This window comes from Sinocyclocheilus grahami, unplaced genomic scaffold, assembly GCF_001515645.1.
Source record: "Sinocyclocheilus grahami isolate Dianchi unplaced genomic scaffold, SAMN03320097.WGS_v1.1 scaffold223.1, whole genome shotgun sequence".
Taxonomy (NCBI): Eukaryota; Metazoa; Chordata; class Actinopteri; order Cypriniformes; family Cyprinidae; genus Sinocyclocheilus; species Sinocyclocheilus grahami.
This window is the reverse complement of record NW_015505402.1, coordinates 1,225,700-1,239,865: the sequence shown is the minus strand read 5'-3', so window position 1 is coordinate 1,239,865 and position 14,166 is coordinate 1,225,700. Positions and strand designations below refer to the sequence as shown.

The following is a 14,166-nucleotide window of genomic DNA, read 5'->3' as shown; positions in this document are numbered from 1 at the left end:
TCACTGAAGGGCCTTTACAATGTATGGAAATGCATTACTCTAAATGTTGTAGAATAGCTGTTTTTTGTCTTGTACAAAGCCTGTGATCCACAGCGAGACCAAACGTCTCATTTAGTCCAGTTTAAGTTCTAGATTTCTTAGCCAATTGAAAAGGACTTGCTGAAATGTTTTCCTCTTGCTAGGGAGCACAGGCTTTGCATTAATGCCTTTGAGGGGAACTACATGCTACACTTGAGTCAGAGACAGTGTGAAACGCTGTGTGGTGTGGTTTGCAGTGGTGTTTAGGTTGAAGAACAATGCCAACAGTCTTGGGCTGACCCTAAGAAAGTTGTGAAATTCTGCTTACGTACTTAACGTCCTTGTATATAGCACATAGATGAATTGTGTAAATTAATTGATATGTAGTCTTTCAATGTCATACTTACCATTGTAATTCCGTATATACAAAAGTAATTTAACCCAATCATTAAGTGTTCTTGCTATTTAGCTTTTCTCTTGTATTATTTTGACATACAATGAAGGCTTGAAAATAACATTTTATTTGTGAATGTGCAAAAGGGAAATGTTGAGCTTTTTATTAGTAATAAAATTATACAAAATCTGTTTTCATTTTTTTGTGTTATGTAATCAACGTACAACTTTATTGGTTTGTGATCTGGGACAAGTTACTACTGATTATTCTAGTTTTAGTTACAAATAAAAAAAAGATGGTGCAAATGTCTGCCTGCAGTTTAGAGGGATTGAGAATCTGTTTGGAGCAGGTGATAGTTCCTCCTAAACTGATGGGCTATATATATAAATATGACACTTGTGGTATGTGTCTCCTTTGGCAGGGGTCCCTGCTGAACCTTTAATTGTGCTGAGGAAAGTAAAACGACCCTCTTAGAGCTTGTGTTCAACTGCCAAACTGAGCATAAATTATCTCACCTAATTCAACTAGATGCAAGTAAAATGTGATCCAGAAACTTGGCTGAGGATTAAGTCATTCATGTTAATTCTTAGATTCCCATATATTCAGTTGCATTACTTCACTGCATTTGAGGAACAGACTTAGATTTTCTCCTCTAACATTATTATTTGTGTGCAACCGGTACATTATGATTAAGCATTTCTTGATTAAGCAAAATCTAAAAACACATTCTAAAATCTACATATCATACATGTATCAGAGCATTGGCAGTTGGCATAAATATAGCCTTTTTTTTGGGGTAGTTCACTGATAAAATGAAGATTTCTTTTAAAAATGTATTTTTATTTACCTTTAAACTTTTTTGCTGTGCCAATCATTATTATTACAATGTGTTTTAATTAAATTAATATAATTATAACGGTAAATATGTGTGTGAATGTTATATTATTAATATAATAAAAATTCTATAATTATATATATATTGTAAGTATATCATTTAAAAAGTATTTCACTATTTTCAGTTAAACGTTTTGCTGTGTCAAATACCTTTTTGAGGTACAAATATTTCATGTATCTTAAATATAAGGTCAATCGATTTGAAATAATTATGAAAAAATACATAAATAATATTTTATATATATTATTATGTTAGATTTTCTATTCATATATTTATTTTATTTTTGATGTCCCTTATATTTAAGACATTGAAAAATATATATTTTCTAATGTCTTCGTTATATTATATTATGTATTATAGCAGTATTATATTATATTAGCCCTAAATTATATTATATTATTTATTAAAACAGTTTACCTGTTATTAACATTATACCTTTTTGTTAATATATAACCTAATATCATCTCATATATATATTAATATAATTAAAAAAAAAAAAACATTTTAATTATAAAACTGCAAAATAGTATCATTTTCTTTAGAGGTCATTGCATGTACACACATGTGAAAATACCACTGTAAATGTACCATAACATGGTTGAAGATGAAGACAGATGACCCATGAAGACCACCCACACCCTCAGTCTACACCCTTCTCCTCACATCCGTCGCCACTACTCCGTGCATACTGCAGGGGCAGTGACGTCACGGCCAGCCTCTCGCTCTCCCACAGTCCCTTCCTGCTGCATCACAACAGTCGCTAGTGGATCGGGTAACACTGTGCTATTTCCACTGCCTTGTGGAGTTTTTATTTCAATAAATGTAACAGAAGTCCTCATCGACAGCCTCAACCGTCAAGCCCGTCGCCGTCAGTTCCAGCGGACGCCAGCGCAGCAGTCGACGCGTTTGAAGCGCAGTGGGAGATGGCCAGGCCAGAGCAGGTCCTGCTTCTAGAACCGCAGCACGAGCTGAGGTTCCGAGGTGAGCTGAGAGACTGACACGGCCGTGAACTCGCGGCTATAACGCCCAGCACAAAGAGGGAGGGTCAACCGACGTGTTTTTTAGGGGTTACGGGCAGAAAGAAGCGGTGAGGTGGCGTTTCTGACAGGCCTCAGTCCTTGTAATAATAATATGGCGCAGCGCCGTAATGGTGAATCGTTTTAGACTCCAGGCTCTCATTTAAATGTCCTTCATGTGACAATGACGGGTTAATCAAGTGTTCACTATTTTTAGCAGAAGACTGACAAGCACGTTAGCTCGAGTTAGCCTGTTTAAGGCCTTGACATACAGGCTGTATTGGTGGGCTGGTTAATTCGGTTAGTATGAATCGGTGAAACCGGTGTTGCCATGTCCGCTTGTTATTAGCGACGCTGCGTTGCATTTGTTTAAGAGAGTCGCTTATAAAAACGGGCTGTTGTGGTTTATTATGAGGCTATTTCCAGAATACAACAGAGACTTTAGTATGTTAGTGTTTAGCCTGTACACAAAGTGTGTATGTCGTTATTTAATGTGATATTTCTCTGTCACTACGTGACTTAATTTCTCTGTTTGAATGACCGCTGTGGGTAAGAGCTTCATTTCTCCTCATGTTCAGATGAACAGAAGGAGAAATAGTTCCTATCTTAAGCAAGAACATCTGGGCCGCTTCTTTTGGTGAAGCAAGTTGATTATTTTTGTCTTATTTTATCAGAACTGGTAGCATATTTTTTTCTTGCAAAATCTGGCAACACTGATACCTACCTTGAAGCTGCTTCCAGTCAGGAAGTCTCCGGCACCAGTGAGAAGATTTGACCCTTGTACTATTATTTTACTGCCATGGTTCATAGTTCCACCTGACATGGATATAATTATTATAATGATGTGGTAAAATTACTTACTTTTGGATTTTTGTGAAAACACATAATGTTTCATTGAAACTGGCATTTCATAGACGTCTGGAAGGTTTGGGACTTTTAGCTATTTCCACTGCCTTGTGGAGTTTTTATTTCAATAAATGTAACAGAAGTCCTCATCGACAGCCTCAACCGTCAAGCCCGTCGCCGTCAGTTCCAGCGGACGCCAGCGCAGCAGTCGACGCGTTTGAAGCGCAGTGGGAGATGGCCAGGCCAGAGCAGGTCCTGCTTCTAGAACCGCAGCACGAGCTGAGGTTCCGAGGTGAGCTGAGAGACTGACACGGCCGTGAACTCGCGGCTATAACGCCCAGCACAAAGAGGGAGGGTCAACCGACGTGTTTTTTAGGGGTTACGGGCAGAAAGAAGCGGTGAGGTGGCGTTTCTGACAGGCCTCAGTCCTTGTAATAATAATATGGCGCAGCGCCGTGATGGTGAATCGTTTTAGACTCCAGGCTCTCATTTAAATGTCCTTCATGTGACAATGACGGGTTAATCAAGTGTTCACTATTTTTAGCAGAAGACTGACAAGCACGTTAGCTCGAGTTAGCCTGTTTAAGGCCTTGACATACAGGCTGTATTGGTGGGCTGGTTAATTCGGTTAGTATGAATCGGTGAAACCGGTGTTGCCATGTCCGCTTGTTATTAGCGACGCTGCGTTGCATTTGTTTAAGAGAGTCGCTTATAAAAACGGGCTGTTGTGGTTTATTATGAGGCTATTTCCAGAATACAACAGAGACTTTAGTATGTTAGTGTTTAGCCTGTACACAAAGTGTGTATGTCGTTATTTAATGTGATATTTCTCTGTCACTACGTGACTTAATTTCTCTGTTTGAATGACCGCTGTGGGTAAGAGCTTCATTTCTCCTCATGTTCAGATGAACAGAAGGAGAAATAGTTCCTATCTTAAGCAAGAACATCTGGGCCGCTTCTTTTGGTGAAGCAAGTTGATTATTTTTGTCTTATTTTATCAGAACTGGTAGCATATTTTTTTCTTGCAAAATCTGGCAACACTGATACCTACCTTGAAGCTGCTTCCAGTCAGGAAGTCTCCGGCACCAGTGAGAAGATTTGACCCTTGTACTATTATTTTACTGCCATGGTTCATAGTTCCACCTGACATGGATATAATTATTATAATGATGTGGTAAAATTACTTACTTTTGGATTTTTGTGAAAACACATAATGTTTCATTGAAACTGGCATTTCATAGACGTCTGGAAGGTTTGGGACTTTTAGTTCATGTGCCATTTAATGTTTACCCAGTTTTAGCGTAAAAGGTATGGGTATCACCAATTGCTATCGACCGCAGACCAATGCTATATTGTTGTATGTTTATAGCATATGCGTAGTATTTATTAAAGTAGGCATGAAATGAAATCTGTTTTCTAAATGCATATTATTGATTATATGATTACAATTCATATATGTATATATTATAATTTAGCTGTAAGCTCACATTCATCTGCCATTCCCACATCTCAAAATCCAGTCAACATTTAATGAATGAACCAAGTCCCCGCCCTACTTTTTTTTTCAATAATCTATTACATCCATTTCAGATCTGTCACTAAATCTGTTTCATCACACTTTTAAAATCAAATGAGCATCACTGTGTATATATTTTTCCTTTACACGCCAACAATCAATAATTGCTAGTATTAACAGCTATTAATATATTATTAATAGTAACCAGTCCATTAGTCAATAAATCTTCTGTATGCACCTCATGTGTAACAGTGGTTTCCGGAACGGAAATGAACTTGCTTAAACTGCTTCTTCCACAAATATCTGAGTGGGTATGTAATTAGTTAGTCTGTACAATTCCGCTAGTATAACCCATTCAGGCTGATTTTGCAGATATTTTGTGAACATTATAAGCAGCACAACACATATCACATTGACAGGATAATCAGTTATCATTTACTAACTCTCAAGTCATTCCAAAACAATAGTTTTTTAGGTGAAATATAAGATATTTTGAAAAATGTTGCTGTGTTTCTTTTGTTCATTCTGTGGAAATCAGTGGGCGCCGATATTGTTTTGTTCCCACCATTCTTCAAAATATATTCTATTGTGTTCTACAGAAGAAAGAAAGTTATATAGTTAGGGCTGGGCGATATAGCTAAAAAATGTATCAACCATATAATGTTTCATATCGTTCGGTATCGATAATTATTGATACAATTAAAAATTTATTGAGACAAACAACAAATATTTTTTTGTTTTAACAGTCAAAAACAAAATAAAAATTAAACAAATGTCTCATTTCTAATGTTTTATATGCAGATTAAATAGGTTAAACTTTTGGCTTGTCTCCCGAGGCCACAGGAGGGCGCAATGAGCAAAGTAATGCAGCACATTAAATTGTCAACTTAAGGAAGTAACTGTCTATAAAAAAATTTTTGCATTTACGTCTAAAAGAACTCATATAAATCAAATATAATTTCGTAAATTGCATAAACAATTATGAACAAAATGGCATCACGTATTTATGCATTGCTTAATACAAAGAGCCGAATCGCCCATCACGCAGATTGCCTTTAAAAACATATGAGACACAGTGAAAAGGAAAAAACCTCCACAAAAATGCGCGACGTGTTTTCTAAAAGTTTAAACTGTTTTGACTTTGCATGGCTGTCTACATCTCTTGTGTGAGACGCGCGTGTGTGCAGCAGTTGTATTTGTCCGTCTAGAAAATGCGCTGAATATGCGTTCTGTGTGAATAGCTTGGTTTCGGTTTTAAAGGGGTCATATGATGCAATTTAAAATTTCTCTTTGGAGTGTTACAAGCTCTTAATGCATAAAGAAGATCTTTTAAAGTTGCAAAGACTAAAGTCTCAAATCCAAAGTGATATTCTTTATAAAAGAGTCAGCCACGCCTACCTAAAACGGCTTGTTCTAACACGCCCCCACATGTCTACATCACTATGTGGGAAGAGTTGCATAACACCGCCCAAATGTTCACGCAAAGAAAGAAGGTGTAACTTTTATTCTGTGAGTGCGCTGTGTGAGTCATTGTGAAAGCGAAACTACTTTGTTTGGCCTTCCAAAAGAGGACGATATCAGCTTTGTCATGCCTGGAGCTGATCCGTGCTGGTTGCTGAGGAAATACTACAACTTTACGCTGTGAATCGCCGGATCGGCTTTCACCGTGAACGAAGCGGAGTCCAGCACGGGGTCGTCACACGTGGTTGCTGCAAGCCCGCCGGACGCTCCTTCGTCGAATCCGCCACCTCTGCTCACTCAGCCCGCCGGCAGGTCCTCACTTTATCCCCCGGCCTCTGCTCACTCAGGGCCGTGGTTGACGCTGTGTTTTGTTGTGAAAGCGAAACTACTTTGTTTGGCCTTCCAAAAGAGGACGATATCAGCTTTGTCATGCCTGGAGCTGATCCGTGCTGGTTGCTGAGGAAATACTACAACTTTGCGCTGTGAATCGCCGGATCGGCTTTCACCGTGAACGAAGCGGAGTCCAGCACGGGGTCGTCACCCGTGGTTGCTGCAAGCCCGCCGGCCGCTCCTTCGTCGAATCCGCCACCTCTGCTCACTCAGCCCGCCGGCAGGTCCTCACTTTATCCCCCGGCCTCTGCTCACTCAGGGCCGTGGTTGACGCTGTGTTTTGTTGTGAAAGCGAAACTACTTTGTGTGGCCTTCCAAAAATGGACACGACTCGAAATCAGTGGTTAAGTTGTATTTACAACACTGTTCCAGAACAGTTCAACCCAAATATTCAGCTTGTTGTTTGTCATTTCTCCGATCACAAATGCAGACATGGTTTTATGTTTACGCGGCGCGATGCAACGCAACGCGTAAAAAGACAGTATAAGTCATTATAATCCGTAATTATGTCCCCACTGGATGCAACAAATGCCTCGTTTATAATGGGTTTTCATGTTTATGTCTCGTTGCTCCGGCCGGACAGGGCATCATCACAATATGGTAAGGGGCGTAACATTTCCGTCTCACGCTTGAGGTATTCGGCCAATCACACCTAATTTAACCTAATCAAGATCTTCCCCGCATTGAGCTTCTATATTTCTCTAATATTTTTTTAGCAACTGCGTGTCTCGTGGGCTAGACTAACAAAACATTAAACTACAACGTCACTTACATCATCATCACCGCATCTCGTGCTCCACTGATGACGCTCCCTGAGGCACATCTAACGTTGGATTGTACTATTTTTGCATTCAAATGCAAATGTTTATTTTAAATTCAACTAATATTCATTCTTTACTCACAATCTCCTCATCACAGGCAGGCACAGCACTCATGTTTCATGTCATCACTCATAGCACGTGCCTATATCGTGCACTATATCGAACATTTTTTATATCGTTACCGAAGAAGGTGTACCGTCGATAAATATCGATACCGTTTTATCGCCCAGACCTAGTTAGGCCTATATAAGTTTTGGGTGAACTTTAGGGAGCTCAGTGCAGCTATAGTGAGCTCAACTTTAAATTTACATTCATGCATTTGGCTGAAGCTTTTATACAAAGCGACTGGTATTGCATTCAAGAGATATATGTTATGTACAGTATATATTAAAACCTTTTTTTCTCGGTTAGGCTAACCAAGACTTGTCACAGCACTTGCATATTATTGCTCTTTTGTTGGTTTCGATTGCTTTTATTGTCATCAATTGTAAGTCGCTTTGGATAAAAGCGTCTGCTAAATGACTAAATGTAAATGAAAATATGTCTTATTAGTTCATGCATTGCTGGGAATGGGTAAAAGTGGCTTTTCCTCCCTCTGAAACTTTATATGCTGAAAATAAGTACGTTATACACTAGTTGATCTCATATTTCAATATATTTCTCATTTTATTGTTTTGCTGTTGATTATAGTCTAATCTAGATTCTCATATCCCTGGGCCATTTCTGTTATGCTTTATTCATCTTTGAATTCTGTAAAAAATGAATATGCTTGACTATTGCGATTTAAGGTGTTGTGATCTAAGGGCGTATTACTATAAAAGGTTGTCTTAACATGGATTGTCTAATGGAAACTAAAAATTTGCAGTTAATTTTGATATTTATTTTACTGCCCGACTCCACAGAGTCTTCCTTTTTTAGTCATTTGTCAGGACACAGCTTGTAAATTTGGTCTTGGGTTAACTGGGACATTTTGTAAACCTAATGTTGTAAATGTTATTATTGTTCATGACGTCATAATCTTTGGTTCATTGTTTAGGCTAAATGTTTCAAAAATGAGAGCAGTTCTCCTACTGCTTGTGAGGTGACATTAGACATGTTCTTGGCTGCAGGAGATGTATATCGATGCCAGATAACTCTCAATGCCATTTGCTCTCCCCAGTGTGTTTAGTTTGTACTCAAAATACTTATCGCTAACTGTTTAATCTAGTGGTTCCTGTCTAAAGCTTGTCTTATGTTAGAGATCATTTATGAATAAACTGAAAAGAACAGCTCACACACAAAGTCCCTGACAAGCCATACATGAGCTCTGCTTATCAACAGCCGAACCTTTCATAAGCATTGATATTCAAGGCTAATGAGTGTGTAACCATTGCACCTTTTTATTGCTTAGCTTTCCTTTGGTGATCTTGCTTGTTGAGCAATCATTTTCATGTGTACGATTCCTCTGAAACGATTTTTTCAAGTGATGTCACCTAAGCCACGAGGTTATTGGTTAATGTTAATATCTTTAAAAGTGAGTGCAATGCTGTTTCAAGTGTTGCTCATTTAGTGTGAATGCTTATTTATGTTGAATCATTCAAGTGTTTACCAGGAATAGTATCATTCTCTTCCAGGTTTCATTTTGGTTTTTTATCATACACTAAAATTGAGGAAGAAGAGACTGAGTCGGTTCCACTGTGGAACATGGCCAGTTTTAAAATGCTTCTCTAAACCTGTCCTGATTCAAAGGGTAGTACAAAGTTACAGGGAAATTGTTGCCTGATGTTATTGTCGAGCTGTTTTGCTCTCACAGGTTTTTAGGTCCACTATATTTAATTTTTTTTTCTATTGTTATTCTATATGTTCTATTCAGACCATGAATGTAATACACTAGAATAATAAAAATATAAAAAGCCTTAGGAACAAGCAGAGTTATATGGGCTGTGCTGCAAAAATCATTTTCACTATTTTTGTCTTGATTTCCACTTCCAGTATCCATTAATGATAAATGTACTTGAAAAACAAAATAACATTAGATATGAAGTCTTGTGTTCAGAGAAATCATATGTAATTTTGTTAGGTTTATGCCTAATCGAGAAAAAAATATGATTTGGGTTAAAATCAATAAATTTATTCAAAAGAGAACAAGCTAATTTTTCAAACAACTTTGGGAAAAAAAATTATTTTTCTTTTTTTTTTTTAAATAAGCTTAAACTTCACTTAATGTTTAAAATTTAATCTGAAAAAATACTTAATATGTTACTTTCCTGACATGTGCACTGACAAACATCTTAGGTCTTAGCATTTTTTTCTCAGGGTCTTGCATCATGAACATCTTATTGCTGTGTGAAGTTGAAAAATGTAGTTTTTAGACATGCATCCTTCTGAATACATATTTTTTTAAATGCTTTTTCAATGCATCTTATTTATCATGCATTTAATTCGGCATGATTTATATAATTTAATTTAATTTAATAATTGTAAGATGACCATTGATTCTAAATCAAAGCTAAAAGTACGTACTGCACAATTGAGAACAGTACTTTGACTTGTTTTTATCAAGAGTTAATTTAGCCAACTTTACATTAAGGCATTCTAACAAAGCTGTGGAGATCTCAAATCCACTCTGTAGTTGTTAGGTGTAGTTCAAAGCACAGTTGCAGGTTTATGTTTTATAAATGAGGTACAATGCATTTATTTCTCAGCACTGGACATGGCTTTTCCCTCTCAGGAGGCGGTTAGAATGGGTCTTTCACCATAAAGGAGCCACAGCAACTTTATCTCTAATTCAAATTAAAATTAGACCATGCCTCCTGTTTCAAACTCCTCCCCATACAAAACACTTCATTGAAAAGTCTGTGATGCTTTGGATTAGCAGGTAACCTCAGGTAGCCCAACCATCCAGACATGCCACTTTGTATTTAAAGCATCTGAAGCTGAGACTCATCTGTGGAGTTCAGGAAGTAGCCCCAGCCAATAATTATATGGAAGTATAAAAGGCGGTTTGATCCCTCTGAGATTTTAAGGTGACCCAGTTGTAGTAGTAATGTGATAAAGCTGTTAAAATACGGTGATGTCTGTTTGAATTATCAGGGCTGCACCTTTTTGGCCTACTAATACCTTGACCTACGTGGCAAAATTACATAAGTGCTCATTGATTCAGACCTTGGATAGCTGAATTATTATAATGATCATGAAATGGTCCTGTAATAAATATGTTTTAGGGCTATAAAGCAGGGTGTAAATGAGAGGCAGATGTTGAAATGCCGAGTTGGAAAGATGAGTCACATCTGCACACGTGCGGATGCCAAGTATCTCTCTGTGCAGATGAACGCTGCATCACTGCAGACAGATGTGTTGGGTATTTCCGAGCGGTACGAAAGGCACGCTTAATCACTTAAGGCTTTTCCGCTGTTGTACCTTGTTTGGCAGAAAAACTTCTTCAACAGTAAATTATGTGTACAGTGATTTTTTTTTTTTAAGGTTCTCAAGGGAGCATGTTTTGTGTCTGCAGTAGGGCTGTGTATCACCAGCAAAGTCACGATATGATACATATCACGATACAGATGCCATGATACGATACGTATCACGGTATGGGACTGCACTGAATTTCATCTTTGAAGAATTTAGTAAAACAGCTGTTTATTAAACACTGCATACTATAGTGCCATTTCTTACTATTGGCAGAGCAGGCAGTTGACCTCTGCATTAGGGCTGTGACGGTGGCAGATTTTTACCACCGCGGTGGTAATGGACCAACTACCGCTGGTGGCGCGGTGTTGATGTATATTAAAAAAAAAAAAATTATATATATTAGTGGTGTCAAAATTAGTTTGTTAATGCAGGCAATTATTTTTTCAGTTTAACGCATTAAAAATAATTAACGCAGGGGCGGGGCTAGGGTTGGCCACCCTGCTGCTTCTGTCACCACTGCGTGTTCTTCAATTGCACGCACAAAAGCACCAGCGCGCGCTGTAGCCTGTATCCTTTCATATCAAAGTGCAAAATAAACTACGTGCATGCAATGCCGTGGTCAGTTAAGTCATGAAGTTACGATTCACTCAACTCACGATTCGATTCACGATTCGATTCGATTCACGATTTTATTTCATTTTTTACAAAATTACAAAAAATTTACTAAATTTAAGACAAATTATAAATTAAATGTGTCCTTTTATTATTGCTTGGACAAACCGAGCGGTACGAAAGGCACGCTTAATCACTTAAGGCTTTTCCGCTGTTGTACCTTGTTTGGCAGAAAAACTTCTTCAACAGTAAATTGTGTACAGTGATTTTTTTTTAAGGTTCTCAAGGGCTGTGTATCACCAGCAAAGTCACGATACGATACATATCACGATACAGATGCCATGATACGATACGTATCACGGTATGGGACTGCAGTCAAAAAACAGGTCAAAAAGACATCAAATTGACATCAAACATAGACGTCAAAAAACAGGTCAAAAACATAAATCAAATTGACATCAAACATAGACGTCAAAAAACCGAGTTGGAAAGATGAGTCACATCTGCACACGTGCGGATGCCAAGTATCTCTCTGTGCAGATGAACGCTGCATCACTGCAGACAGATGTGTTGGGTATTTCCGAGCGGTACGAAAGGCACGCTTAATCACTTAAGGCTTTTCCGCTGTTGTACCTTGTTTGGCAGAAAAACTTCTTCAACAGTAAATTATGTGTACAGTGATTTTTTTTTTTTAAGGTTCTCAAGGGAGCATGTTTTGTGTCTGCAGTAGGGCTGTGTATCACCAGCAAAGTCACGATACGATACATATCACGATACAGATGCCATGATACGATACGTATCACGGTATGGGACTGCACTGAATTTCATCTTCGAAGAATTTAGTAAAACAGCTGTTTATTAAACACTGCATACTATAGTGCCATTTAAGTATCTCTCTGTGCAGATGAACGCTGCATCACTGCAGACAGATGTGTTGGGTATTTCCGAGCGGTACGAAAGGCACGCTTAATCACTTAAGGCTTTTCCGCTGTTGTACCTTGTTTGGCAGAAAAACTTCTTCAACAGTAAATTATGTGTACAGTGATTTTTTTTTTTTAAGGTTCTCAAGGGAGCATGTTTTGTGTCTGCAGTAGGGCTGTGTATCACCAGCAAAGTCACGATATGATACATATCACGATACAGATGCCATGATACGATACGTATCACGGTATGGGACTGCACTGAATTTCATCTTTGAAGAATTTAGTAAAACAGCTGTTTATTAAACACTGCATACTATAGTGCCATTTCTTACTATTGGCAGAGCAGGCAGTTGACCTCTGCATTAGGGCTGTGACGGTGGCAGATTTTTACCACCGCGGTGGTAATGGACCAACTACCGCTGGTGGCGCGGTGTTGATGTATATTAAAAAAAAAAAAATTATATATATTAGTGGTGTCAAAATTAGTTTGTTAATGCAGGCAATTATTTTTTCAGTTTAACGCGTTAAAAATAATTAACGCAGGGGCGGGGCTAGGGTTGGCCACCCCACTCACAACTGCTGCTTCTGTCACTTTTTCTCTTGACAAGAAGTGCATTTATTCGGTCGCAGAATGACTGAGAACGGGAGACGTTTCAAACGCGTGCTCCTCTTCACTTTGGTGGCAGGCGGGTGGCAGATTTTTACCACCGCGGTGGTAATGGACCAACTACCGCCAGTGGCGCGGTGTTGATACAAAAAATAAATAAATAAATAATAATTAAAAAAAAAATATATATATATATTAGTGGTGTCAAAATTAGAGAGCGTTAACGCAGGCGATTATTTTGTCAGTTTAACGTGTTAAAAATATTTAACGCAATTAACGCAGGGGCGGGGCTAGGGTTGGCCACCCCACTCACAACTGCTGCTTCTGTCACTTTTTCTCTTGACAAGAAGTGCATTTATTCGGTCGCAGAATGACTGAGAACGGGAGACGTTTCAAACGCGTGCTCCTCTTCACTTTGGTGGCAGGCGCGAGTTAAGCGAGCGCGGAAACGGTAATGTGCTCGAAGCACGTGCTCTTCAATTGCACACACAAAGGCGCCGGCACGCTGTAGCCTGTATCCTTTCATATCAAAGTGCAAAATAAACTATGTGCATGCAATGTCGTGGTTAGTTAAGTCATGAAGTTAACAAAAAGGCGATTAAAGCTGCCTTAAAACTGTGCACGCATGTAATATATTTTATATGAGTCACATTTAAGAACATGTCTCTGAAATGGTTTTCAAAACTGTCCTGGAGCAGCCCAGCACTGTCTCCCTCATCTAACACACCCGATCCAACTCGTCAGCTCATTAATAGAGACTTTAAGACCTGAAGTGGGTCAAAAAAGGTAAAAAGAGTTGAGAGAAAATATGATGCGTGTCAGATCTGCATCACGTTCAGCAGCGGCAGCTCTTAAAAAAAATAGCAGCCAAAACAACCTAATAATCAGAATCAGAATCAGCTTTCAGAATCAGGAATTTGTTGTGTTGTTTTTTTAAGGTGCTCCTGGTACATACATACATGCATGCATACATACACATCTGACATGAGCCCCAGGCGCGAGTCAAACAGTGCGGAAACGGTACTGTGCTCGCACTGCGTGTTCTTCAATTGCACGCACAAAAGCACCCCGGCACGCTGTAGCCTGTATCCTTTCATATCAAAGTGCAAAATAAACTACGTGCATGCAATGCTGTGGTCAGTTAAGTCATGAAGTTACGATTCACTCAACTCACGATTCGATTCACGATTTTATTTCATTTTTTTACAAAAGTACAAAAAATTTACAAAATTTAAGACAAATTATAAATTAAATGTGTCCTTTTATTATTGCTT

The 14,166-nt window shown here is 38.4% G+C and overlaps 1 protein-coding gene across 3 annotated transcripts in view; it reads left to right on the top strand.

Moving 5' to 3' along the window:
* Positions 1-1,954: 1,954 nt before the first annotated feature.
* vapb (VAMP (vesicle-associated membrane protein)-associated protein B and C) overlaps positions 1,955-14,166 on the top strand; it is a 31,833-nt gene continuing 19,621 nt past the window's right edge. For 2 of the 3 annotated variants that reach the window (XM_016287608.1, XM_016287606.1), the window contains exon 1: positions 3,277-3,461. In XM_016287608.1, coding sequence (XP_016143094.1) covers positions 3,404-3,461 — 58 coding nt within the window. In that variant the 5' untranslated portion in view covers positions 3,277-3,403. Of the gene's footprint in view, positions 2,289-3,276; positions 3,462-14,166 lie in introns of those variants that run through there. The other variant, XM_016287607.1, reaches the window with a different exon arrangement.